This window comes from Hyla sarda, chromosome 2 (genome assembly GCF_029499605.1).
Source record: "Hyla sarda isolate aHylSar1 chromosome 2, aHylSar1.hap1, whole genome shotgun sequence".
NCBI lineage: Eukaryota > Metazoa > Chordata > Amphibia > Anura > Hylidae > Hyla > Hyla sarda.
The window spans coordinates 495,757,285-495,782,805 of record NC_079190.1 but is presented as its reverse complement, the minus strand read 5'-3'; the positions used below and the strand labels follow the sequence as shown (position 1 = coordinate 495,782,805).

Below are 25,521 nucleotides of genomic sequence, written 5' to 3'. Positions count from 1 at the left end.
ATGTTGCGTAAGCACCGAGACAATAGCTAAGCGGTGAGACAAACCAAATAAAAAACAAACCATTTCTTACCTCTGTATAGTAATAGGGACTAGTGCGGAGAGTCCAGAGTATGGTCCACAAACTAAGTGCATGACAAGTTCTATTAACCACTACCTTGCCCATGACACACATATATATATATAGATAGATATATATATATATATGTCATGACCGGGAAGGTTTTCCAGACCTATGACGTACATGTACGTCATGCAGATACTGGCCGCTATTCACGGCATCCCGTCCGAATGGTGGATAATCAGCCCCAAACAAGTTCCAAAGATATCCAAGCTGTCCTGCAGGCTCAGGGAGCATCATTGTCAACGCTGACTATCCGTCGATATTTAAATTAAATGAAACGCTATGGCAGGAGACCCAGGAGGATCCCACTGCTGACACAGAGTCATAAAATAGCAAGACTACATTTTGCCAGAATGAACTTGAGGAAGTCAAAATCCTTCTGGAGAAAACATCTTGTGGACAAATGAGACAAGATAGAGCTTTTTGGTAAAGTACATCATTCTACTGTTTACCGAAAACGGAATGAGGCCTACAAAGAAAAGAACACAGTACCTATAGTGAAATATGGCTGTGTAAGAGTCGTCTCGCCTTCTCCTATAGACATGAATGGAGGGACGTGATGGCTGTGATCGCCAGTAATCCGGCACGGAGAAGAGTTCCATTGGTGCACCGGATGACTGAGGGGCCACGGCAGAGATCGCAGGGGGTCTCGAGCGGCCAGGCCCCTGGGAATAGACATGTTATTCTCTAACCTTTGGATAGGGGTTAACATGTCTAGCGGCAGAGTACCCCTTCAAAGGAGATCTCTGTTATCTAACAATGTATCCCCTATCCCCAAATTATATTTACAATACAAATGCTCTGAATAGCTAAACTGAAACCAGAAACTGGATAAATTGTATTGGGTAAATTATTATAGAAATGCTAAAAAATGCAAAAAAATTCAAAAATTGTCATACAAGATATTTTGTATATACAACATATAAATGGACATAAACACAACTCAATCCCTTAAACAAACATAAAAAGCATAGATTTTACTTAGATATTTATTTCCTAATTTTTTACCACTAATATTTCCAGTAAGTAAATATAAATATAATTATTATTTAATATAACTTGGAGGACTGTGACTTTGGTTATTGTTGTTATTTACTCAGGACCCCGAGGGTATAGGGAAAATCCAGTAACCTCCGTTATATGAGAGTCTAGAGCAGTGCTTTCCAAATGGTGTGCCTCCAGCTGTTAAGAGTCCGAGCCACAGAGGATCCAACAGTACATAGGATTAGTAAGAGGGATTCACAGACCTGGTTCAGTAGTTTTCTTCTTTTATTCTTTCATATTTATAGTATTACAACATGATTAAAATGGTGAGGAGCACGGAGCCATTGCACACACGTCCATAGCCGAACCTGACGCTGTATTAATCATGTTGTAATGTCAGAAATATTATAGAATAAAAGAAGAAAACTACTGAAACAGGTCTGTGAATTCCTCTTACTAATCCTATGTACTGGTGAATCCTCTGTGGCTCGGAATCTAAGCGCCGCTCTAGTATAAATAGTTCACGATTATGATCAAATTCTTTTTTTCTTATGTTGGTAAGAGACCTTATGTGTGTCCAGTATTTACAGGGAAGAAATAAGCAAGAAGAAGACTCAGAGGTGAACGGACCGGTTCTTCCGGCTTTATATTTAGAGTGAGGTGAGAGAGATGAGGAGTCGCTGCTGTGCACAATAGCTCAGTAATAGTGCTGCTGCCCCCGATGCTGGAGTCTGGAGATCAAATCCTCTCGCTGTCGTTTACATTCTATAACACTATAAATGCTTGTAAACTGAGCGCTAAAAAGTAATGCAAAAATTTTCAGGAAAAATAAGACAAAAAACGTTACACTGACATTCGTATGCTGGAGCACAATTGATTAAAAAAATATGAAAAATTATTCCAGCTCAGCACAGGAGAAAAGAAAATCCACTACTAACATACCGCAAGTATGCAGGAGTATGAGCAGGTAGCATCAGCTTGGCATCAGTATAATGGCAAAATATCTTTACACTGTCCTATGCCTTGTATTAATCGTCAGCCTGGCCCTGGCTGACACTACTCATTGTACGTTACCAACACAGGAGGACTTTAAGGATCTGTACAAGGCCTATGAGAAGATGGTTAGTCCTAAGTCTATGGGACTGCTTTGTGACATTGTAGGAGCTCCAACCTGTTCTCTATAGCAGGCATAGGCAACCTTTGGCACTGCAGATGTTTTGGACTACATCTACCATGATGCCCTTTCATTCAAAACGCTGCCAAAGCATCTTGGGAGATGTAGTCCAAAACATCTGCAGTGCCGAAGTTTGCCTATGCCTGGTCTATAGTATAAAATGTAGTTTCTCTGAGAGAGCTAAAAAAAAATAAAAGTCTATATAAAGTAGGGGGAAGGCTATAATAACATGGGGAAGGATACAGCGAGGTCAGAAAGTCCCGCAGTTGGCATTTAGATTTGAATTTGGGCAGAGATAGATTCTGTAAAAGGGTTCAGATATTACATGGTCAGAGGAGCCGCTATGGTCGGTAGAGGATGTATCAGAGCTGGGTATCTGGCACAGCAGCAGGAGTCAGACGAGGCAGGGTTCAGTGACAGTCTTTGGTATAAACCTCAAGGAGTAGGGCCCGGAAGTTTCCGTCTTAAATATGGTGCCTTCCTCTCCGGTTGGCCAAGACAGTCATGCAATCTGCGGTTCTGGCTTTCTGGAAACACTGTGCTAAGGAGGGGTGAGGAGGGTAAATGACAATGACCGGGACCAGAGGGAACCTTTCTCACTCCACTGTTCTTTCTCACAACTTTCATTACTACCAGTCAGGAAATGTTTCTGTATTCTGTGATTTCAGATTCCTGCCGGGAAGTATCTTCCGTATATTATGTGCAGCAGCAACATCACTTCTCATGATACAGCTGTTGGGACCTTGTTTAAGAACATCTCCAAGGTTTGTCGCCTTCTATCTCAGTCCATCTGAAGATGGGATCGCCCATTACGTATTGCCAGGCGGAAACCTTTCTCTTCTCTTTCAGGTGACACAAGCCGCTCTGGTCTTCCATGAAGTTTTCATTCAAATGCTTCAATTACTGGAAGAACATCATCATGACCTCCAGCATCACGAGCAAGAATGGCGGAAGATGAAAAAACTTTTACAGAGCGAGGCCGAGTTCTTAGATCCTTGTGTAAGTCTGTTATTGGTTCCATTGTAGTAATTTCTTAGCCCAAGTTCACACCACATTACAGGTCTCTTATGTCACTTCTCTTTTCTGTTTTTCATTTGTTCAGGTCCAAAGCAAAAGGAAAAGTCCTGTGGTTAAGAGGATTCTGCAGAAAATATCCATTTACTTTGACAACCTGCGGTCCGCACTGATAAATAAGGTAAAATGTCTGTAGATTAGGACAATACACATGTGATTCCATCTCCATGGGGTATTTGCTTATTTTCCTTTCTTTTCAGAAGGTCGATGCGTGCACCATAAGAGAGATTGACCAACATATGAAGAAAACTCTACTTTTGATGTCACAATTCTCCTCCCGAATGTAGCTCTCACAATGGTTCAGGAGTGTCATGTGACCTTCCTCATGATGTAGACTTCCAACAAGATCTTCAGTGATAACAAGCAATAAACCGAATCCCGAGATTCTTCCAAGGAATGAGCTTCTCCATCTGCCTCCATCTAGGAGGCAGGCGCTTCTGGAAGAAAGAAACCATGTTTTCCTGATCCTGGACGACTCCTCTAATGACCAAACTTTATCTGCCGCTGAAAAGTCTGATTTAGTAATGTCTGCCCCTCTGTATATTTTGGGTGGATATCCTCTTTACCTGGGCACTGAGGAACTTGGGAATAATTGCATATGAGAATAAAAATATGAAAATAAAACTTTTGGTGTTGTCTTTCTATAGCCTTTCATAGGTTTATCATTAAATGTATTGAGAATTTAGATCCTTTTTACAGGTAAATGACCTGACTAGAAATATTGCGTAAGCACCGAGACAATAGCTAAGCGGTGAGACAAACCAAATACAAACAAACCATTTCTTATCTCTGTATAGTAATAGGGACTAGTACGGAGAGTACAGAGTATGGTCCACAAACTAAGTGCATGACAAGTTCTATTAACCACTTCCTGACCCATGACATATATTTATATATATGTCATGACCGGGAAGGTGTTCCAGACCTATGACGTACATGTACGTCATGCAGATACTAGCCGCTATTCACGGCATCCCGCCGCGCCCGGTAAGATGGTGGCTATCACTAATAGCCAGCCATCTTGCCTCGGGACCTAGGGGGATTTCATCCCCCCTCACAGGGATCGCTCCTATCAGCTAGCTAGTCAAATCTGACTAGCTGATGGCAGCGTTTCACACATAAAAATCCTGAGCAGCGGTGTGTGTGTCCCAATCACCGAGATCAGGACACACACAATGCTCTGCTAGCAGTCTCCAGTGTCCATTACTTGTCCCCCTTCCCCCGGTGTCCTGTACCTGTACCGAACTGCTGAGGCTGTGCCCACCTGCATGCTTCACTTCCGGGTGGACAGAAGAGAAAAATTGATGATAGTCCGAATGGTGGATAATCAGCCCCAAACAAGTTCCAAAGATATCCAAGCTGTCCTGCAGGCTCACGGAGCATCATTGTCAGTGCTGACTATCCGTCGATATTTAAATGAAATTAAACGCTATGGCAGGAGACCCAGGAGGACCCCACTGCTGACACAGAGACATAAAATAGCAAGACTACATTTTGCCAGAATGAACTTGAGTAAGTCAAAATCCTTCTGGGAAAGCATCTTGTGGACAAGATAGAGCTTTTTGGTAAAGCACATCATTCTACTGTTTACCAACGGAATGAGGCCTACAAAGAAAAGAACACAGTACCTATAGTGAAATATGGCTGTGTACGAGTCGTCTCGCCTTCTCCTATAGACATGAATGGAGGGACGTGATGGCTATGATCGCCAGTATTCCGGCACGGAGAAGAGTTCGATTGGTGCACTGGTTGACTGAGGGGCCACGGCAGAGATCGCAGGGGGTCTCGAGTGGCCAGGCCCCTGGGAATGGACATGTTATTCTCTCACCTTTGAATAGGGCAGAGTACCCCTTTAAAGGAGATCTCTGTTATCTAACAATGTATCCCCTATCCCCAAATTATATTTATAATACAAATGCTCCGAATAGCTAAACTGAAACCAGAAACTGGATAAATTGTATTGAGTAAATTATTATAGAAATGCTAAAAAATGCAAAAAGTGTCATACAAGATATTTTGTATGTACAACATATAAATGGTCATAAACACAACTCAATTCCTTAAACAAACATAAAATGCATAGATTTTACTTTGATATTTATTGCCTAATTTTTTTTACCACTAATATTTCCAGTAAGTAAATATAAATATAATTATTATTTAATATAACTTGGAGGACTGTGACTTTGGTTATTGTTGTTATTTACTCAGGACCCCGAGGGTATAGGGAAAATCCAGTAACCTCCGTTATATGAGTCTAGAGCAGTGCTTTCCAAATGGTGTGCCTCCAGCTGTTATAGTCCGAGCCACAGAGGATCCAACAGTACATAAGATTAGTAAGAAGGATTCACAGACCTGGTTCAGTAGTTTTCTTCTTTTATTCTTTCATTTTTATAGTATTACAACATGATTAAAATGGTGAGGAGCACGGAGCCATTGCACACACGTCCATAGCCGAACCTGACGCTGTATTAATCATGTTGTAATGTCAGAAATATTATAGGATAAAAGAAGAAAACTACTGAAACAGGTCTGTGAATCCCTCTTACTAATCCTATGTACTGGTGAATCCTCTGTGGCTCGGAATCTAAGCGCCGCTCTAGTATAAATAGTTCACGATTATGATCAAATCCTTTTTTTCTTATGTTGGTAAGAGACCTTATGTGTGTCCAGTATTTACAGGGAAGAAATAAGCAAGAAGAAGACTCAGAGGTGAATGGACCGGTTCTTCCGGCTTTATATTTAGAGTGAGGTGAGAGAGATGAGGAGCTGCTGCTGTGCACAATAGCTCAGGAATAGTGCTGCCGCCCCAGATGCCGGAGTCTGGAGTTCAAATCCTCTCGTTGATGTTTACACTCTATAGCACTATAAATGCTTGTAAACTAAGCGCTAAAAAGTAATACAAAAATTTTCAGGAAAAATAAAACAAATGTGAACAATCAACGTTACACTGACATTCTAATGCTGGAGCACAATTGATTAAAAAATTATAAAAATTATTGCAGCTCAGCACAGGAGAAAAGAAAATCCACTACTAACATACAGCAAGTATGGAGGAGTATGGGCAGGTGGCATCAGTATACAGTAACCCCCTGACCTACGATGGCCCCGACATATGATAAAATCGACATACGATGCTTTTATATGTCGGGGCCATCGCATTAACTGCTATACGACAGCGCAAAATGCTTAAGCTGCTGTCGGATAGCAGTTTAAGCATCCCTGGCAGGTTCGCTTACCTATTCCCGCTGCTCCGGGTCCAATTCGCGATCCTCCGGTGTCTTGCGCATGTTCTCCAGGGTCCGGGCCTCGCTTTCCGGCGTCGTTATTATGTCACTACGCACGCCGCGCCGGCGCAGCAGCGTAATAACGTCACCAGAAAGCGAGGCCCGGACCCTGCGCAAGATGCGCAAGACACCGGAGGATCGCGAAGAAGACACCGGAGCAGCGGGACAGCATCGGGAGCCCCTGGGACAGCATCGGGAGCGGTGAGGACCTGGTCCGGAGCGACGGGGACAGGTGAGTACAGCTTCCTATACTTTACATTGCACGGATCCCTCAAAATACGATGGATTCGACAAACGATGGGTCGTTTGGAACGAATTACCATCGTATGTTGAGGGACCACTGTAATGGCAAAATATCTTTACACTGTCCTATGCCTTGTATTAATCGTCAGCCTGGCCCTGGCTGAGACTACTCATTGTGCGTTACCAACACAGGAGGACTTTAACCCCTTAACGACCACGGACATAAATGTACGTCCTGGTTTGGCGGGACTTCCCGCACCTGGACATACATTTACGTCCTGTGTATGACCGCGAGCATCGGAAGGGTGCTCACGTCATACACGGCAGGTTCCGGCTGCTGGGACCCGCCGGTAATGGCCGACATCCACGATCGCGCGGATGTCCGCCATTAACCCCTCCGATGCCATGATCAAGACAGATCACAGCATCTGCGGCATTGTGGCACTTTGCTTGGATGATCGGATCGCCCGCAGCGCTGCCGCGGCGATCCGATCATCCATCATGACAGCCGGAGGTCCCCTTACCTTGCTCCGGCCGTCTCCCGGGGTCTTCTGCTCTGGTCTGCGATCGAGCAGACCAGAGCAGAAGATCACCGATAATACTGAGCAGTGCTGTGTCCTATACATAGCACTGCACAGTATTAGCAATCAAACGATTGCTATAGATAGTCCCCTATGGGGACATAAAAAGTAGAAAAATGTAAAAATAAAAAGTAAAAAAAAAGTGAAAAATCCCCTCCCCCAATAAAAATGAAAATGGTCAGTTTTTCCCATTTTACCCCCAAAAAGCGTAAATATTTTTTTTAGTAAACATATTTGGTATCGCCGCGTGCGTAAATGTCCGAACTATCAAAATATAATGTTAATGATCCCGTAAGGTGAATGGCGTAAACGTAAAAAATAAAAAAAGTCCACAAATTCTGCTTTTTTGTCACATTTTATAAAAGAAAAAAAAAAAAAAAAAAGATCTAAAAGTTTTATATATGCAAATGTGGTATCTAAAAAAAGTACAGATGACGGCACAAAAAATGAGCCCTCATACGGAAAAATGAAAAAGTTATAAGTGGTCAAAATAGGGTGATTTTAGATTACTGATTTTGTACAAAAAGTTTTTGATTTTTTTTAAGCGGTACAAAAATATAAAAGTATCTAGCCATGGGTATCATTTTAATTGTATTGACCCACAGAATAAAGAACAGTAAAGTGTACAGTGTGAAAACAAAACCCTCCAAAATGTGCAAAATTTTGGTTTTCATTTAAATTTCCTCCCTAAATTTTTTTATTTTGGGTTCGCCGTACATTTTATGGTAAAATGAGAGGTTTCATTGCAAAGTACAATTGGTCTAGTAAAAAACAAGCCCTTATATGGGTCTGTACATGGAAATATAAAGGAGTTATGGATTTTAGAAGACGAGGAGGAAAAAACGAAAACGCAAAAATAAAATTGGCCTGGTCCTTGAGGTGAAAATGGGCTTGGTCATTAAGGGGTACTCCGGTGAAAACCTTTTTTCTTTTAAATCAACTGGTGGCAGAAAGTTAGACATATTTGTAAATTACTTCTATAAAAAAATCTTAATCCTTCCTATACTTATTAGCTGCTGAATACTACAGAGGAAATTATTTTCTTTTTGGAATGCTCTCTGATGACATCACGAGAACAGTTCTCTCTGCTGAGGTTATAATAATGCTTTATTTATTGTTGTCCTTAGTGGGATTTGAACCCAACTCCCCAGCACTGCAAGGCAGCAGTGCTGACCACTGAGCCACCATGCTGCCCTTAGCATACATCTGCTATGCATGGTAATATGGACAGAGATGTCAGCAGAGCGCACTGTGTTTGTGATGTCATCAGTGTTCCAAAAAGAAAGGAATTTCCTCTGAAGCATTCAGCAGCTAATAAGTACTGGAAGGATTAATATTTTTTTAATAGAAGTAATTTAAAAATATAACTTCAGGATGAGAAAGAATATCACAGGGCACTCACCAATGCTGCAAAATGTGTCCTTTATTTCACGGTTCCATACATCAGTGCGGAGACGCTCATACAGGTGTGCTTCTACAAAGTTTGAGCGTCTCCGCACTGATGTATGGAACCGTGAAATAAAGGACACATTTTGCAGCATTGGTGAGTGCCCTGTGACATTCTTTCTCATCCTGAAGTTATAAGTGAACTGTCTTTTGCCTGTGCGGTGAGCACCACCTGTATGGTGAATATTTTTTTTTTTTTTTTTTTTTTTTTTTTTACAGAATAACATTTTTATTAAGTAAGTATCAATAACAACAATGACAAAGAAGCAAGAGAAAGTCTTGCCAGCGAGTAAAGGCACATACAGCATTGGAGATAACGAGCTAAGCAAGAGTAGTATACTATAGGCACTTGTTACAGCATCGCCTCATGGTATCCAAAACGTGCTTCCACAATTAATGCAATCAAACAGAAACTACGCATGTCCGTGGCAGTGGCAGTCATGAGAGAGAAACTCCATCTAAGTCAGCACGTAACACTGAGGCATTAAGTAATCAACATATATAGCACTTGTATTTAGTCGTGTAACGAGTATAGAAATGAAGCAGATGCATATCGGAAGCAAGTCTGAGCTTAAGAAGGTTGCAAGGGTCGGAGGAGGAAGGGGAGGGGAAAGGGGAGGGGAGGGAGGGAAAGAAGAAAGGGAGAGGAGAAAGAGGGAAGGAAAGTGGTAGGTGCATGAGGGGAGGGAAGAAGATAGGCAGAGGAAGACAAGCAGGTCGAGAAGTGACCCGAGGGGGAGGAAGGTAGAGAGAGAGGAGGAGAGAAGAACTGAAAAGAAAGACAAGGAAGTGAGTAGATAGATCTAAAAGGTTTAAAAGTAGCTTAGTGAGATTCTCTCGTGGTGCAAATACCTCTCCAGACTGGTCCCCATCCATCGATCCCTCCTCTAGTTACCCAGGTGAAGGGTTCTGAAATCAGGTGAGGACACATAAGCCAGCCAGGGAGCCCATATTTCGTGAAATTTGGTGTATTGGCGCCTGGAGTCAGCCAGGAGCTCCTCCATTCTACAGATGTGTGAGACTTCCCTAAGCCAAGATGAATGGGTGGGAGTTACAGAGGACTTCCAGAGCCTAGGGATTACTGATCTGGCAGACATCAGCAAAAAGTGTGTTAGTTTGATAGCAAGTTTGGGTGCATCTCGCGGGAGGATCGAGAGCAGTAGGGTAGTCGGGTTTCGTGGGAGGGCGAGGGAAGTGAGTATGTGGATCGTGTCCAAGACGGAGGTCCAAAAGTTGTCGAGTTGGGGGCAAGACAACCATATATGGGTCATAGTACCCCCTCGATGTCCGCATCTCCAGCAAGAGTCCGAGACAGAGGGGTATATACGGGAGAGGAGAGCAGGCACTCTGTACCAATGGGAGATGATTTTATAGTTAGTCTCGTGTAATCTGCAGGAGATGGAAGATCTATGACAGAGGGTCAAGGCTCCACGCCAATCAACATCCGAGAGCTCACTGCCTAATTCCCTCTCCCAAGCTGTCTTGAAAGGCAAAGGAGTAGAGGAATCTATATTCAAGAGCAATGAATATAACACGCTCACAGCGTGGGGAACAGTATTGGAGGCAGTGCATAAGTTTTCAAAAGCAGTGAGCTCTCTATGAAGACTGAGGGAGACATTATTGGAATGATAGAAGTGCCTCAACTGGTTATATTGGAAGGTGTGTAATATAGAGTGTGGTGTTTCACCTAATATGTCCGGGAGGGGTTTCAAGTTATCTCGCGTGAGGGCAGAGGAAAAAGTGGCACCCTCCGATCTACGGAAGGATAGAAATGTAGCGGAAGAGAGGGCCGGGGGGAAGGCTTCATTACCAAAGATGGGGGTCAGCGGACCATCCGGCATTATCAGAGAGTGATGGACCAGATACGTCGAATATGTTTTAGCGATCGAGTCCATCACAGGAGGCAAGGAGGAAGCGGAGCGGAGGATTGAGTGGGGTTTTAATGTCCATAGTAAATTCCTGGGGATTTTTCCACTAGAGCGCCCTTCAATTCTGACCCATAGCTTAGTGGAAGCGTCTTGGAAGCTATCTAGTACGCGGACCAGGACTGCAGCCAGATAGTATGATAGGCAGTCCGGCAACGCCAGTCCCCCATCAGCTTTACGTTTACACAGTATTTTCCTAGCTATACGTGGTCTCTTTCGAGCCCATACAAAGCCTGACTGGAGCGCAGAGAGTTCCCTAAAAAATGAGCGAGGGATGTGCGTTGGGATCCCAGCAAATAGATATAGGAGTCGGGGGAGCACATTCATTTTGAATATATTTATCCGCCCCAGCCAGGAGAAGTCCCTGCGCTCCCATCTGGCCAAGTCCCTACGTAGTGTCTGCAATAAGGGGGGGAAATTGACTTTGAAGGTGTCAGCAAGGTTAGTGGGCACATGGACACCCAAGTACTTTAAAGCCATCGGTTGCCATTTGAATGGGTATAGGGATTTAATTAAGGATATATCATGTGGAGAGAGGGTAACATTCAGGGCCTCGCTTTTAGTGAGGTTCAACTTATAATTGCTATAATTCGAGAACATGGTCAAAGAGGCCATCAGGGAGGGCAAGGATGTGAGGGGAGAAGAGAGGTACAAGAGTACGTCGTCCGCAAATGCCGAGCATTTGTAATGGTCACGAGACAGCGCCAATCCCCTGATATCTGGGTTATTGCGAATCGCGTTAAGTAGGTGTTCCATACATAGAACGTATAAGAGGGGTGAGAGGGGGCATCCCTGTCTCGTGCCATTACAAATCTCAAAAGGTGCGGATAGCTGACCATTGACACGGATCTGGGCGTATGGTGAATATTTATCACGGGACCTGTGGGAAGGTGTCAGCGTGCATTGAACTGTTGCTTGAGCCGGGCAGTGCCGGGTGCCTCTTTTTGATTACGTAATTTACAAATATGTTTAACTTTCTGCCACCAGTTGATTTGAAAGAAAAAAGGTTTTCACCGGAGTACCCCTTTAAGGAGGAGAAGATGGTTAGTCCTAAGTCAATGGGACTGCTTTGTGACATTGTAGGAGCTCCAACCTGTTCTCTCTAGTATAAAATATAGTTTCTCTGAGAGAGCTAAAAAAAAAGTCTATATAAAGTAGGGGGAAGGCTATATTAACATGGAGAAGGATAACGCGAGGTCAGAAAGTCCAGAAGTTGGCATTTGGATTTGGGCAGAGATAGATTGTGTAAAAGGGTTCAGATATAACATGGTCAGAGGAGCCGCTATGGTCGGTAGAGGATGTATCAGAGCTGGGTATCTGGTACAGCAGCAGGAGTCAGACGAGGCAGGGTTCAGTGACAGTCTTTGGTATAAACCTCAAGGAGTAGGGCCCGGAAGTTTCCGTCTTAAATATGGCGCCTTCCTCTCCGGTTGGCCAAGACAGTCATGCAATCTGCGGTGGTGGGTTTTGGGAAACACTGTGCTAAGGAGGGGTGAGGAGGGTAAATGACAATGACCGGGACCAGAGGGAACCTTTCTCACTCCACTGTTCTTCCTCACAACTTTCATTACTACCAGTCAGGAAATGTTTCTTTATTCTGTGATTTCAGATTCCTGCCGGGAAGTATCTTCCGTACATTATGTGCAGCAGCAACATCACTTCTCATGATACAGCTGTTGGGACCTTGTTTAAGAACATCTCCAAGGTTTGTCGCCTTCTATCTCAGTCCATCTGAAGATGGGATCGCCCATTACGTATTGCCAGGTGGAAACCTTTCTCTTCTCTTTCAGGTGTCACAAGCCGCTCTGGTCTTCCATGAAGTTTTCATTCAAATGCTTCAATTACTGGAAGAACATCATCATGACCTCCAGCATCACGAGCAAGAATGGCGGAAGATGAAAAAACTTTTACAGAGCGAGGCCGAGTTCTTAGATCCTTGTGTAAGTCCGTTATTGGTTCCATTGTAGTAATTTCTTAGCCCAAGTTCACACCACATTACAGGTCTATTATGTCACTTCTCTTTTCTGTGTTTCATTTGTTCAGGTCCAAAGCAAAAGGAAAAGTCCTGTGGTTAAGCAGATTCTGCAGAAAATAAAAATTTACTTAGACAACCTGCGGTTCCCACCGATAAAGGTCTGTAGATTAGGATAATACACATAATGATTTCACCTCCAAGGGACATTTGCTTATTTTCTGCTCTTTTCAGAAGGTCGATGCGTGCACCGTAAGAGAGAGATTGACCAACAGATGAAGAAAACTCTACTTTCGATGTCCCAATTCTCCTCCCAAATGTAGCTCTCACACTGGTTCAGGAGTGTCATGTGACCTTCCTCATGATGTAGACTTCCAACAAGATCTTTAGTGATACAAAGTAGAGATGAGCGAATCGAATATGAAAAATCCAAATTCGTTACAAGTTTCATGAAAAATTTCATTAAAATCCATTTAGTGCGGTCCAGGCTCCAGGGCATCTAAAATGGCGGATCCACATGTGAGGACATGCGGCAAGGAACTCTGGGAAGGCGGGAACAAGGGTAGGCGGGATGACCCTAAATCACATGCAGGATGCAGCTTATCAGCAGCCAGTCACCCCTGTGATGTCACAGCCCTATATAATCGGCAGCCATATTCCGGCTAGTCACTTCATCCTTTCACTGCAGAAAGCTAGGCAGCCCTGTGTGTTACATAGACAAGCTTTTTCCAGCAGAATTTCACCTCCTAGTCACGTCAGCAGTGGACAGAGAGCAGTGCATTTTTCATAGAAAATAATTTTTTATGGCAGCCATTAACCTCCCAGTCACTTTCTGCAGCAGTGTTTTACAGAGAGGGACAGATAGCTGTGTGTTGTCTCATATATTTCAGCAAGCTGGCTCAGCTTGAGAAACCTTAGCAGAGGATGGAGGAATACTTTTTCAGCACAACTCTGTGTTTTTGTTCCACAACAAATGGTCTGCTGATTATACTAGTCTGTATATGGTATAATACCCAGCAGTCCATTCCTAATAGTCTTTGAGAGAGTGCAATTTTGGGTTTAGTACACAGCGATTGTGTGCTGCAGCACTGTTGTGTACTGCTAGTGTTGTACTCAAACACTTTTTTAAGCATACTGTAGCACATTGTTCTGCCCTCATAAGTGCACACCACATACCTACATCTAAGTAGTGTCCTATTTTGTACCTGATAATCTGTCAGGGGCCTAGATACTGTGAAAATCTAGGCAAAAGTACCCACCGGCTGGTGTTTTACTCCACTACTTCTTTAAGCGTACTGTAGCGCATTTTTCTGCACTCATAAGTGCATACCACATACCTACATCTAAGTAGTGTACTATTTTGTACCTTTTAATCTGTGTCACAAAACACAAAATATTAAATGTATGTTGCTGAAGTTTGAGATAATAACATGCCCAATCAAGAAATTCAGCAATAAACAATAAATGTACAAAAATATGCAAAATTTTACTAGAAATACAAATACATTTTAAAAAATGCATAAGCACAGTGCACAGAACTGAAGAAATGCAGGCGGTGTAAGCAATAACACTTGAATAAAGAAAATACAAGTGCATATAAATAGTCATATGAAATATAGGATATGAGGGTACATACAAACCCTGTTTAGAGCAATTCGAACAATAAACATGCACAAGAAAAGAGAAAGGAATAGTAAGCCAATGTAGAGCCATATGCGACCTGCACTTACCCCAACGTACGTTTTGCGCAGCTGCACTTCGTCAGGGGGTGCCACGCCTCCTGACGAAGAAGGGGTTGCAGAAGGGGGTGCAGAAGGCGCTTCATCATCATCATCAGGAGAAGAAGGTTGCCGGTTGCCCGTGAGGCAGCAGTTGAGCCAGCAAGGTGGTAGCATGGTTGGCAGTCAGCATGGTGGCAGAAGGGGAAATTCCGGAGCCAAACAAGCCCGGGGGAAGCCCACCGGTTTTGCAGCAGCCTACCTTCCCGGGAAGTAGTGGAACAGGGGTTCCTGAAGATGGCGGCAGTAACAGTCAATAAGTATGAACTGTTGGGGGGAAAATCAGCTACTCGGCAGTGTGTCAGTTTTTCATCATGCATCCGGAGGAGGTTAACATAGCCACATGCAAGATGTGTCAGCAGAAGGTGAAGCCTGGCCAGGGTCCCAATGTGTGCACGCCGGCTCTGCGTCAACATATGACATCGCTCCGATGTGTTGGTCCAGCCTGCTGCATCACCCAGTGGCACACCACTCCCTCTTTCAGCCAACCAAGGCTCCACCACCTCAGTCGAAGGGAACTGTGTGTCATACCCTCCTTCTGTCGCTCCAGATGCTCCTGCTACTCCTACCTTTAGTCAGTCATTCTGCCAGCAATCCATCGGCGAAGCCATGTCCATGAGATAACAGTATGCGCCCACTCATCCAACGGCGCAGAAGTTGAATGTGCTCCTCTCCAAGTTGCTGATGCTGCAGTCCCTCCCTTTTCAAGTGGTGGACTCTGCACCTTTCAGAGAACTGATGGCTTGTGCCGAGCCGAGGTGGAGAGTGCCAAGCCGTCATTTCTTTGCAAAGAAGGCATTATCAGCCCTGCACAATTTTGTGAAAGAGAAGGTGGGCCAGTCCCTGAGCCTGTTGGTGTGTACCAAAGTGCACAACAGCGCCGACGTCAGGAGTTGTAACTATGTTCAGGGACAATACATGTCCTTTACGGCCCACTGGGTGAATGTGGTTCCAGCACAGCCACAACAGCAACTTGGACAGGTCACGCTGCTTCCTCCTCCACGCTCTCAGGCCGTTGGTCCTGTCACAGTGTGCGATTCCGCCTCCTCATCCTCCACCGTGTCTCCAGCCTCCACTGCACAGACAAGTCGCAGTGACCCTTCAGCATACCATGTGTGCAGGGCACGCCAGACCCTTGGCAAACAGAGTCACACAGGGGAGGAAATGAAAGTAATTCTTAGAGAAATTGGAGCATGGCTTATTCCACGAAAACTGGAAATGGGAACCATGGTGACTGACAACGGGAAGAACATCTTGTGTGCGCTGCGACAAGTAAAGCTGAGCCATGCGCCCTGCATAGCACACGTGTTCAATCTGGTTGTCAAGCGGTTCCTAAAGTGTTCCCCCCATTTGCAAGATATCCTAACAATGGGAAGAAAACTGTGCATGCACTTCAGCCACTCGTACACCGCAAAGCACATCCTCCTTGAGCTGCCGCGTCAGAACGGTATCCCCCAACACAGTCTGATTTACGATGTTGACACAAGTTGGAATTCCACCCTCCATATGAACAGAGAAAAGCCATCATCGATTTCTTGATGATTCAAGCAGATAGGAGGACTCCCCTGTGTAACTTCAATGTCAGCCAGTGGCAGCTCACACGTGACACCTGCTGTTTGCTGAGGCCCATTGAGGAAGCCATATTATTAGACAGTCACCAGGATTACGGGATGAACAACGTAATTCCACTGCTTCATTTCCTACAACACGTGATGTAAACGATGGCTGGTAAGGGCAAGGGAGATGTCCGCCTACATCTCGCAGCCACATGAGCCCTGTGGGGGCTGAACTGGAGGAGGAGGGGGAGGGGCACAGTTTATGTTTCGCAAGATGTGTGGTTTTTCTAGTAATCTGACAGGAGAGCAGGAGCAGCCTGTAGAGTTAGAGGGTTTTGCGGAAGGCAAATCAGAGGACCCAGACACACCATGGCAATGTGCAGTGCAGATGGAGTCAGGGAGTCCCTCCAAGTCACTTGCACAAATGGCGCGATGCATGCTCACTTGCTTGCGTAGTGACCACCAAATTGTCACCATTCGGCAGCGGGATGACTTCTGGCTCTCCAACTTATTGGACCCTCGCTACCGCCACAAAATGGGGGCCTTTTTTACACCCACTGAGAGGGAGGGCAAACTGACCTACTACAGAGACATCCTACATAGTCAGTTGGCCTATCCTCTCGCAGGTCTGACTTGGGGGGGCCTTCTGCACTCACCTTCCATTGCCATGGCTGCTGGGGAGGGGAGGGGTGGGGTGGCAGGAGCAGTAGCAGTTCCATCAGCAGCAGCCTGAGTCTACAGTCGCTGATGAGTACTTTTCTTCACCCGCAGAGAGAAGCAACTCATCAGCAGCAGGTAGACATGGAGCAGGACCTGAACCAGCAGGTGGTGGCATACCTTGACATGCCCATTCCAACACACCTTGAAGATCTGCTGGACTTCTGGGCAGCCAAACTTGATTTGTGGCCGCAACTAGCAGAGTTTGCCCTGGAAAAGCTGTCCTGCCCGGCCAGTAGTGTGCCATCAGAGCGGGTGTTTAGTGTGGCGGGGACCATAGTCCCTCCAAGGAGAATTCATCTGTCCACGAAAAATGTGGAGAGACTGACCTTTGTAAAGATGAATCAGGCATGGATCAGCCAGGATTTCCACCCACCAATGCCTGATGAATCAGAATAGAGTGACCATGGTGCCACACCAGGTACTGGTATTGCCACCCACCGCACCACTCTGTTACCGGGTCACTTTCAGGACTCCTGATGCTGCTGCTGCCACCTCCAGGCTGTCTCATTCTGCCACCATATGGTCTCCTCGTCTGCCGCCAACTCCAGGCTGTGCCATTCAGCCACTATATGGTCTCCTCATCTGCCGCCAACTCCAGGCTGTGCCATTCAGCCACCATATGGTCTTCTCACGTTGCCGCCAACTCCAGGCTGTGCCATTCAGCCACTATATGTTCTACTCATGTTGCCGCCAACTCCAGGCTGTGTCATTCATCCACTATATGGTCTCATCATCTGCCACCAACTCCAGGCTTTGCCATTCAGCCACTATATGTTCTACTTATGTTGCCGCCAACTCCAGGCTGTGTCATTCATCCACTATATGGTCTCCTCATCTGTCGCCAACTGCAGGCTGTGCCATTCAGCCACTATATGTTCTACTCATGCTGCTGCCAACTCCAGGCTGTGCCATTCAGCCACTATATGGTCTCCTCATCTCCCGCCACCTCCAGGCTCTGTCATTGTGCCACTCTGCGGCCTACATAGGCGGACGCCCATCTCTCGGCTCTGTCATTGTACCTCTCTGCAGCCTACATAGGCTGTCACCACCTCCAGACTCTGTCATTGTACCGTTCTGTGGCCTACATAGGCTGTCACCACCTCCAGGCTTTGTCATTGTGCCTCTCTGCGGCCTACATAGTCTGCCGCCACCTACAGACTGTGTCATTGGGCCGCTATATGGTCTCCTCATACTGCTGCCACATCCAGGCTCTATCATAGTGCTGCATTATGATCTCATCATGCTCCTGCCACCTCCAGGCTCTGTCATTGTGCCACCATGTGATCTCCTTGTTACATTGGTTTTGTGGTAATACAGTATTTTTTTCAAAGTAAAGGCTTGAGCATTGGGGGGGGGGGGAGGCGCTGAGAGGCAAGGGCTGGAACAGGCAATAGCTCGCCTCGCGGCGGACCACCAGTTCGATTTTAAGATAGAACTACTAGCTTTTTCACTGCAGCAACTTATAAACTGCAGCAATTATACACTGTTGGAGCTGGAATTAATGTGGCTGCTGGCACCAGACTTGCCCTCCAATGGGTCCTCAAAAAAGGATTTAAAGTTTGCTCATTCCAATTACCAGGCTCTGTCATTGTGCCGCCTTGTGATCTCCTTGATATATTCATTTTGTGGTAATACAGTATTAGGTACAATAATAGGTATTGCCACACCCATAAAGTCAATACTCTGTCATTGTTCTGTTCTGCGGCCTACATAGGCTGCTGCCACCTCCAGGCTTTTTCATTGTGCCTCTCTGCAGCCTACATAGGTTGCCGGCACCTCCAGACTGTGTCATTGTGCCGCCATATGGTCTCCTCATACTACTGCCAGATCCAGGCTCTATCATAGTGCTGACCTATGGTCTTGTCATGCTCCTGCCACCTCCAGGCTCTGTCATTGTGCCACCATGTGACCTCTTTGTTACATTGGTTTTGTGAAAGTACAGTAATTTTTTGGAAAGTAAAGGCTTCGGGCCCCTGGGACACTTAGTCATGAGCATCGGGGGGGGGGGGGGGGGGGGGAAGCGCTGAGAGGCAGGGGCTGGGACAGGCGGTAGCTCACCTCGCGGCAGACCACCAGCTCGATTTTAAGATAGAACTGCTAGCTTTTTCACTGCAGCAACTTATACACTGCAGCAATTATACACTATTGGAGCTGGAATTAACGTGGCTGCTGGCACCAGACTTGCCCTCCAATGGGTCCTCAAAAAAGGATTTAAAGTTTGCTCAATTCAATTACCAGGCTCTGTCATTGTGCCACCATGTGATCTCCTTGATATATTCATTTTGTGGTAATACAGTATTAGGTACAATAATAGGTATTGCCACACCCATAAAGTCAATACTCTGTCATTGTTCTGTTCTGCGGCCTACATAGGCTGCCGGCACCTCCAGGCTTTTTCATTGTGCCTCTCTGCAGCCTACATAGGTTGCCGCCACCTCCAGACTGTGTCATTGTGCCGCCATATGGTCTCCTCATACTGCTGCCAGATCCAGGCTCTATCATAGTGCTGACCTATGGTCTTGTCATGCTCCTGCCACCTCCAGGCTCTGTCATTGTGCCACCATGTGACCTCCTTGTTACATTGGTTTTGTGATAATACAGTAATTTTTTTCAAAGTATAGGCTTCGGGCCCCTGGGACACTTAGTCATGAGCATCGGGGGGGGGGGGGGGGGGGCGAAGCGCTCAGAGACAGGGGCTGGGACAGGCTGTAGCTCACCTCGCGGCAGACCGCCAGCTCGATTTTAAGGTAGAACTGCTAGCTTTTTCACTGCAGCAACTCTACACTGCAGCAGTTATACACTATTGGAGCTGGAATTACCTCAGGTGCTGGCACCAGACTTGCCCTCCAATGGGTCCTCAAAAAAGGATTTAAAGTTTGCTCATTCTAATTATCAGGCTCTGTCATTGTGCCGTCATGTTATCTCCTTGATATATTCATTTTGTGGTAATACAGTATTAGGTACAATAATAGGTATTGCTACTCCCATAAAGTCAATACTCTGTCATTGTTCTGTTCTTCGGCCTACATAGGCCGCCGCCACCTCTAGGCTGTGTCATTGTGCTGCTATGTGATCTCCTCATGCTGGCACATTAAATTTGTTAATTTCTTCAAAATCTTCAACTGACATTTAAAAAATCTCTTTAATCTCTTCAATTGTAAAGTCATAGGGTCTCCCGACCCTGCCGCCACAGCTAGACCCCTGCACATTGCCTACGCGTGTTACGACAATGCAAAGTGTTCTACACCCCTATTGAGGCTCTCTGTAGCCCAGAAATAGATGTTTTTAAATAGCAATTCGCCGCAAATTTATTCGGATCAAACCAAATTTTTTCGGAAAATTTGAGGAATCGGCCGAATCGAATTTTTGAAAAATTCGCCCATCTATTGGGATCGCCCATTACGTATTGCTAAGTGGAAACCTTTCTCTTTCCTCATGATGTGGACTTCCAACAAGATCTTCATTGATACCAAGCAATAAACCGAACCCCGAGATTCTCCCTAGGAATGAGTTTCTCCATCTCCCTCCATCTAGGAGGCAGGCGCAGGGCAGTTTCTCGTAGATCTCCTGATCCAGGACGACTCCTCTAATGACAAAACTTTATCTGCGGCTGTAATGTCTGATTTAGTAATGTCTGCTCCCCTGTATGTTTTAGGTGGATATCCTCTTGACTTGGAAGTTGAAGAATCGGGAATAATTGCAAATTGACTTATGGTGTTGTCTTTTTATAGTTTTTGTAGGTTTATCATTAAATGTACTGAGAAATTAGATCAGTTTTACAAGTAAAGGACCGGACTAGAAATGTTGCGCAACCACTGAGACAGTAGCTAAGCGGTGAGACAAACCAAACACAAACAAACCATTCTTTTCTCTGGCGGCCTGATGAGTGACATCACTGACGTCCTCCTGCGCGACCCCCTGAAGAAAGTCACTTGCGCGACATCCCTCCTCAGACCCGGGCCAGCCGGCGGGCTCACTATCTTAAAGTGGCCGCGGCGCAACAGCTTTAAAACAGTGAGCAGCTGTGGCGCCGAGATCCGGGGGTATTGGAGTTACAGCCCCGTTAGCCCCCCTGGTGATGCCCCTGGTTCAGCATATCCAATCTAATCATTGCATGTAATAGTCTCCTATGGGAACTATAAAATAGTTTAAAAAAAAAGAAAAAGTTGAAGTGATTTAACCACCCTTCCCCAATAAAAGTTTGAATCACCCCCCTGTTCCCATGAATAAAAATATGTATATGTAAAAAATAAATAAACATAAACATATGTGGTATCGCCATGTGTGTAAATGTCCGAACTATAAAAATAAAATGTTACTTAACAATACGGTCAATGGCGTATACGTAAAAAAAAATATCCGAATTTAGTATTTTTGGTCACTTTGTATACCCCTAAAAAAATGTATAAAAAGCGGTCAAAATGTCCCATCAAAATAAAAATGGTACCAATGAAAACTATAGACCACAGCACAAAAAAATTAGCCCTCACACATCCTCGGAAACAGAAGAATAAAAAAAAAGGTATAGGGGTTGGAATTTTAAACATGTTAATTTGCGAACAAAAAAATGATAGTTTTTTAAAAGAAGTAAAACAGAATCAAACCTATATGAGATGGATATCATTATAATTGTATAGACCTACAGAATAAATATGAGGTGTCATTTGTACCAAAAAGGGCACTGCGTGGAATTGAAAGCCGACAAAAGTTACGAAATCTTTTTTTTTTTTTTTTTTGCCCCACAAATAATAATTTTTTTTTGTTTCACCATTACAAAGTAAAGTTGGTGGTGCAAAACCAAGCCCATATATGGGTCTTTAGGTGGAAAATTGAAAGTGTTATGATTTTTAGAAGGGAAAGGAAAAAACGAAAGCGCAAAAATGAAAAATAGCCCGGTCCTCAAGTGGTTAATCATAGCTGTGCCGTCAGCTATTCAAAAGCAAAAAAAAAAAAAGGATCACATGATCATTACATCACTTCCTGTTACAAATTCTCAGAAAAAGGCGACATACCAATCCAATGTGAATACAGACTAACATCACACAAATATATATATATAATGACTTAAATGTACAAAATATTACTAAGACCGATAATCACATATAATGATGTAACTGGAGCCTAAAGGACAAGAACCCCTGAATATATATAGTGTAACTTATAACATACTGTCCATAGCCTATATATATATATATATATATATATATATATATATATATATATATACATATATATATATATATGAAGAACCTAGGAAATAGATACAGAAATTGTTAACCACTCCAAAATTTAGATAGAGAGAAAGAGAAAGTCAAAAATACACCAGAAATAAATCTCCCCCCAAAAATTTGAATATAACTAATAAGTGAGAATATCAAAGTCCAATTTCAAAGTCCAATCTAGAATCCAGGCCATTGTGCAATTTGTAACTTGTGGGCCACACAAAGCCTAAAGGCTTCCATGGATCTAACATTTACAGCACTACTTTTGGCTGCCACTAGATGGCGCCAAAACCTGACTTTCTAAGAGTTCTTTGTGTGGCCCACAAATTGCACAATGTACGGGTGGAAAGGTCTATTATACAATGAGTATTGCAATTGATATACAGTGGTCCCTTAAGTTACAATATTAATTGGTTCCAGGATGACCATTGTATGTTGAAACCATCGTATGTTGAGACCAGAACTCTAGGGAAACCTGGTAATTGGTTCTGAAGCCACCAAAATGTCATCCAAAAAATAGGAAAAAGTGAGGATTAAAGAAAACTAAGTAGATAACTAATACAGATAAAGCAAATACTTACATATAAAAGTAAGAAAGATCTGCTGGGAGCTGTAATCACTGTCTATTTCAGTGTTTCCCAAGCAGAGTGCCTCCAGATGTTGCAAAACTACAAATCCCAGCATGCCCGGACAGCCTTCGGCTGTCCGGGCATGCTGGGAGTTGTAGTTTTGGAACAGCTGGAGGCACCCTCTTTGGGAAACACTGGTCTATGTAGAGGACAGGAGCTTCTTCAGGGTCCTGTACAGAACACGCAGTGGAAAATGGAGCCGCCCTCACCTGATGCCCAAAGGAGAAGCTAGCCCTGGCAGAGGTTACGATTAGTACAGAACATGTAATACCTTCCTGTACTGTAGGGGGCGCTACCAGACACCAGTCGGTGCATACACTTCAGTAATACAGGTAAAGAGTACAGAACATGTAATACCTCCCTGTACTGTAGGGGGCACTACCAGACACCAGTCAGTGCATACACTTCAGTAATACAAGTAAAGAGTACAGAACATGTAATACCTCCCTGTACTGTAGGGGGCGCTACCAGACACCAGTCAGTGCATGCACTTCAGTAATACAGGTAAGGAGTACAGAACATGTAATACCTCCCTGTACTGTAGGAGGCGCTACCAGACACCAGTCAGTGCATGCACTTTAGGAATACAGGGGTTTTACCAGTGAAATATCCATTCTGATTGGTCGGTTCTTCCAGTCATTGACGCGTTTCGCAGATTCCATAGCATTGTATGTTGAGTCTGGTTTCAAGTTACAATGGTCCAGAAAAGACCATTGTATGTTGAAACTATTGTATGTTGAGGCCATTGTAAGTTGAAGGATCACTGTACGAGTTAGTGGAATACAATTTGCCTGTTGCCCTGGACTTAAATACAGAACTCTTTTCTATAAGACCGCACGTACAACAGATTCTGTGCCCACACTTATATGTCTCCTTAACTTGTAACCAAGTGGGAGTTTTTGACTGTTTAGATCTGTACAAACAAGGTGAGAGGACATTACTTACCTACAGTGCAATTGCCAAAGAAATATAGCTAAAATTTTATTCTTTATTACAAAATTCTTAAAACCCTTAACAGTCAATTTATGTACCCAGTATAAGATTTATTTTACATGAGGATCGGTAACTATACAGTATTTGAGGCCTTCCTAAAAGTCAATCCCACACAAACTCCCAACGTGTTTCCCCATATATCAGATAGTACTATGGTTCATCAGGGGATTTGAACAGTGTGTAAATGGAGAGTCGGATGAACTCCACCTATGATTATTCCATTTTACATATTTCATGTCCCAGTACCCATCCAGTCCCTCAGTGATTTGGGGGCTCTCCTGCAGTGTCTCCCCTGCTGTTACTTTAACCCTGTAAGGACGGAGGGCGTACCCATACGCCCCCATTTCAGAGTCCTTAAGGACTGAGGGCATATAGGTATGCCCATGGGAATTTCGCTCCTCGCAGCTAGCCGGTCGGGGACCAGACCGGGATGCCTGCTGAAGGGATAGGAGACACCCACGATCCCCCTGAAGGGATAGGAGTGAGGTGGCAGGGGTGTCACACCTCCTATCCCTGCTATTGGTCGGTCAGAAGCAACCAATAGCAGATCGGGGGCAGGGGGGTTAAAGTTCGCTTTCCCCTCTCTGCCCATCTACTGTAGTCTGGGCAGAATGGGGGAACCGGCGGTGACCGATGCCGGAGGTCGATTACTAGATTGGCGATCGGCGGCAGGCTGTGATGACTTGCGGCGATCCTACGGTAGCCGGTGAGTTGTTGCCTAGCAACATCTGGAGGGCTACAGTTTGGAGACCCCTATACAGTGGTCTCTTAACTGTAGCCCTCCAGATGTTGCAAAACTACAATTCCAGGCATGCCAGACAGCTGTTTGGGCATGCTGGGATTTGTAGTTTTGCAACAGCTGGAGGGCTACAGTTTGGAGATCACTGTGCAGTGGTCTCTAAACTGTGGCCCTCTAGATCTTGCAAAACTACAACTCCCAGAATGCCCCCACAGCAGTTTGCTGTCTGAGCATGCTGGGATTTGTAGTTTTGCAACATCTGGAAGGCCACAGTTTGGAGATCACTGTGTGGTGGTTTCTAAACCGTGGTCGTCTAAATCGTGCAAAACTGCAACTCCCAGTATGCACGAACAGCAAACTGCTATCTCGCCATGCTGGGAGTTGTAGTTGCGTACCTCCAGTTGTTGTATAACTACATCTCCCAGCATGCCCTTCGGCGATCAGTACATGCCGGGAGTTGTAGTTTTTCAACAGCTGGAGGCACACTGGTTGGAAAATACTGAGTTAGGTAACAGAACCTAACTGAACCTAACCAGTGTGCCTCCAGCTGTTGCAAAAGTACAACTCCCAGCATGCACGGTTTGTCAGTGCATGCTGGGAGTTGTAGTTTTGCAACAACTGGAGGTTCCCCCCCATGTGAATGTAATTTTTCATTTGCACAGCCCACTGTTCCAAAGATCTGTCAAATGCCAGTGGGGTGTAAATACTCACTGCACCCCTTATTAAATTCTGTGAAGGGTGTAGTTTCCAAAATGGGTCACATGTGTGTGTGGGGGGGTCCACTGTTCTAGCACCACGGGGGGGCTTTGTAAATGCTCATGGCCCCTGACTTCCATTCCAAACAAATTCTCTCTCCAAAAGCACAATGGCGCTCCTTCTCTTCTGAGCATTGTGGTGCACCAGCAGAGCACTTGATATCCACACATGGGGTATTTCCATACTCAGAAGAAATGGGGTTACAAATTTTGAGGGGCATTTTCTTTTATTACCCCTTGTAAAAATGTAAAAAAAATTTCATTTACACATCCGACTTTAACGAAAAACCGCGAAACACCTGTGCAGTATTAAGGCTCACTC

General features: G+C 44.6%; 1 protein-coding gene across 1 annotated transcript; it reads left to right on the top strand.

Annotated features, from left to right (window-relative positions):
- The first annotated feature begins 2,871 nt into the window (after window positions 1–2,871).
- Window positions 2,872–20,569, top strand: LOC130357512 (uncharacterized). The gene is made up of 7 exons (XM_056560208.1): window positions 2,872–3,043; window positions 3,129–3,278; window positions 3,382–3,474; window positions 12,445–12,540; window positions 12,626–12,775; window positions 12,879–12,968; window positions 20,396–20,569. The coding sequence occupies exons 1-7, from the start codon at window positions 2,978–2,980 to the stop codon at window positions 20,567–20,569; spliced, it is 819 nt and encodes a 272-aa protein (XP_056416183.1). The 5' UTR covers window positions 2,872–2,977.
- The last annotated feature ends 4,952 nt before the right edge of the window (window positions 20,570–25,521 follow it).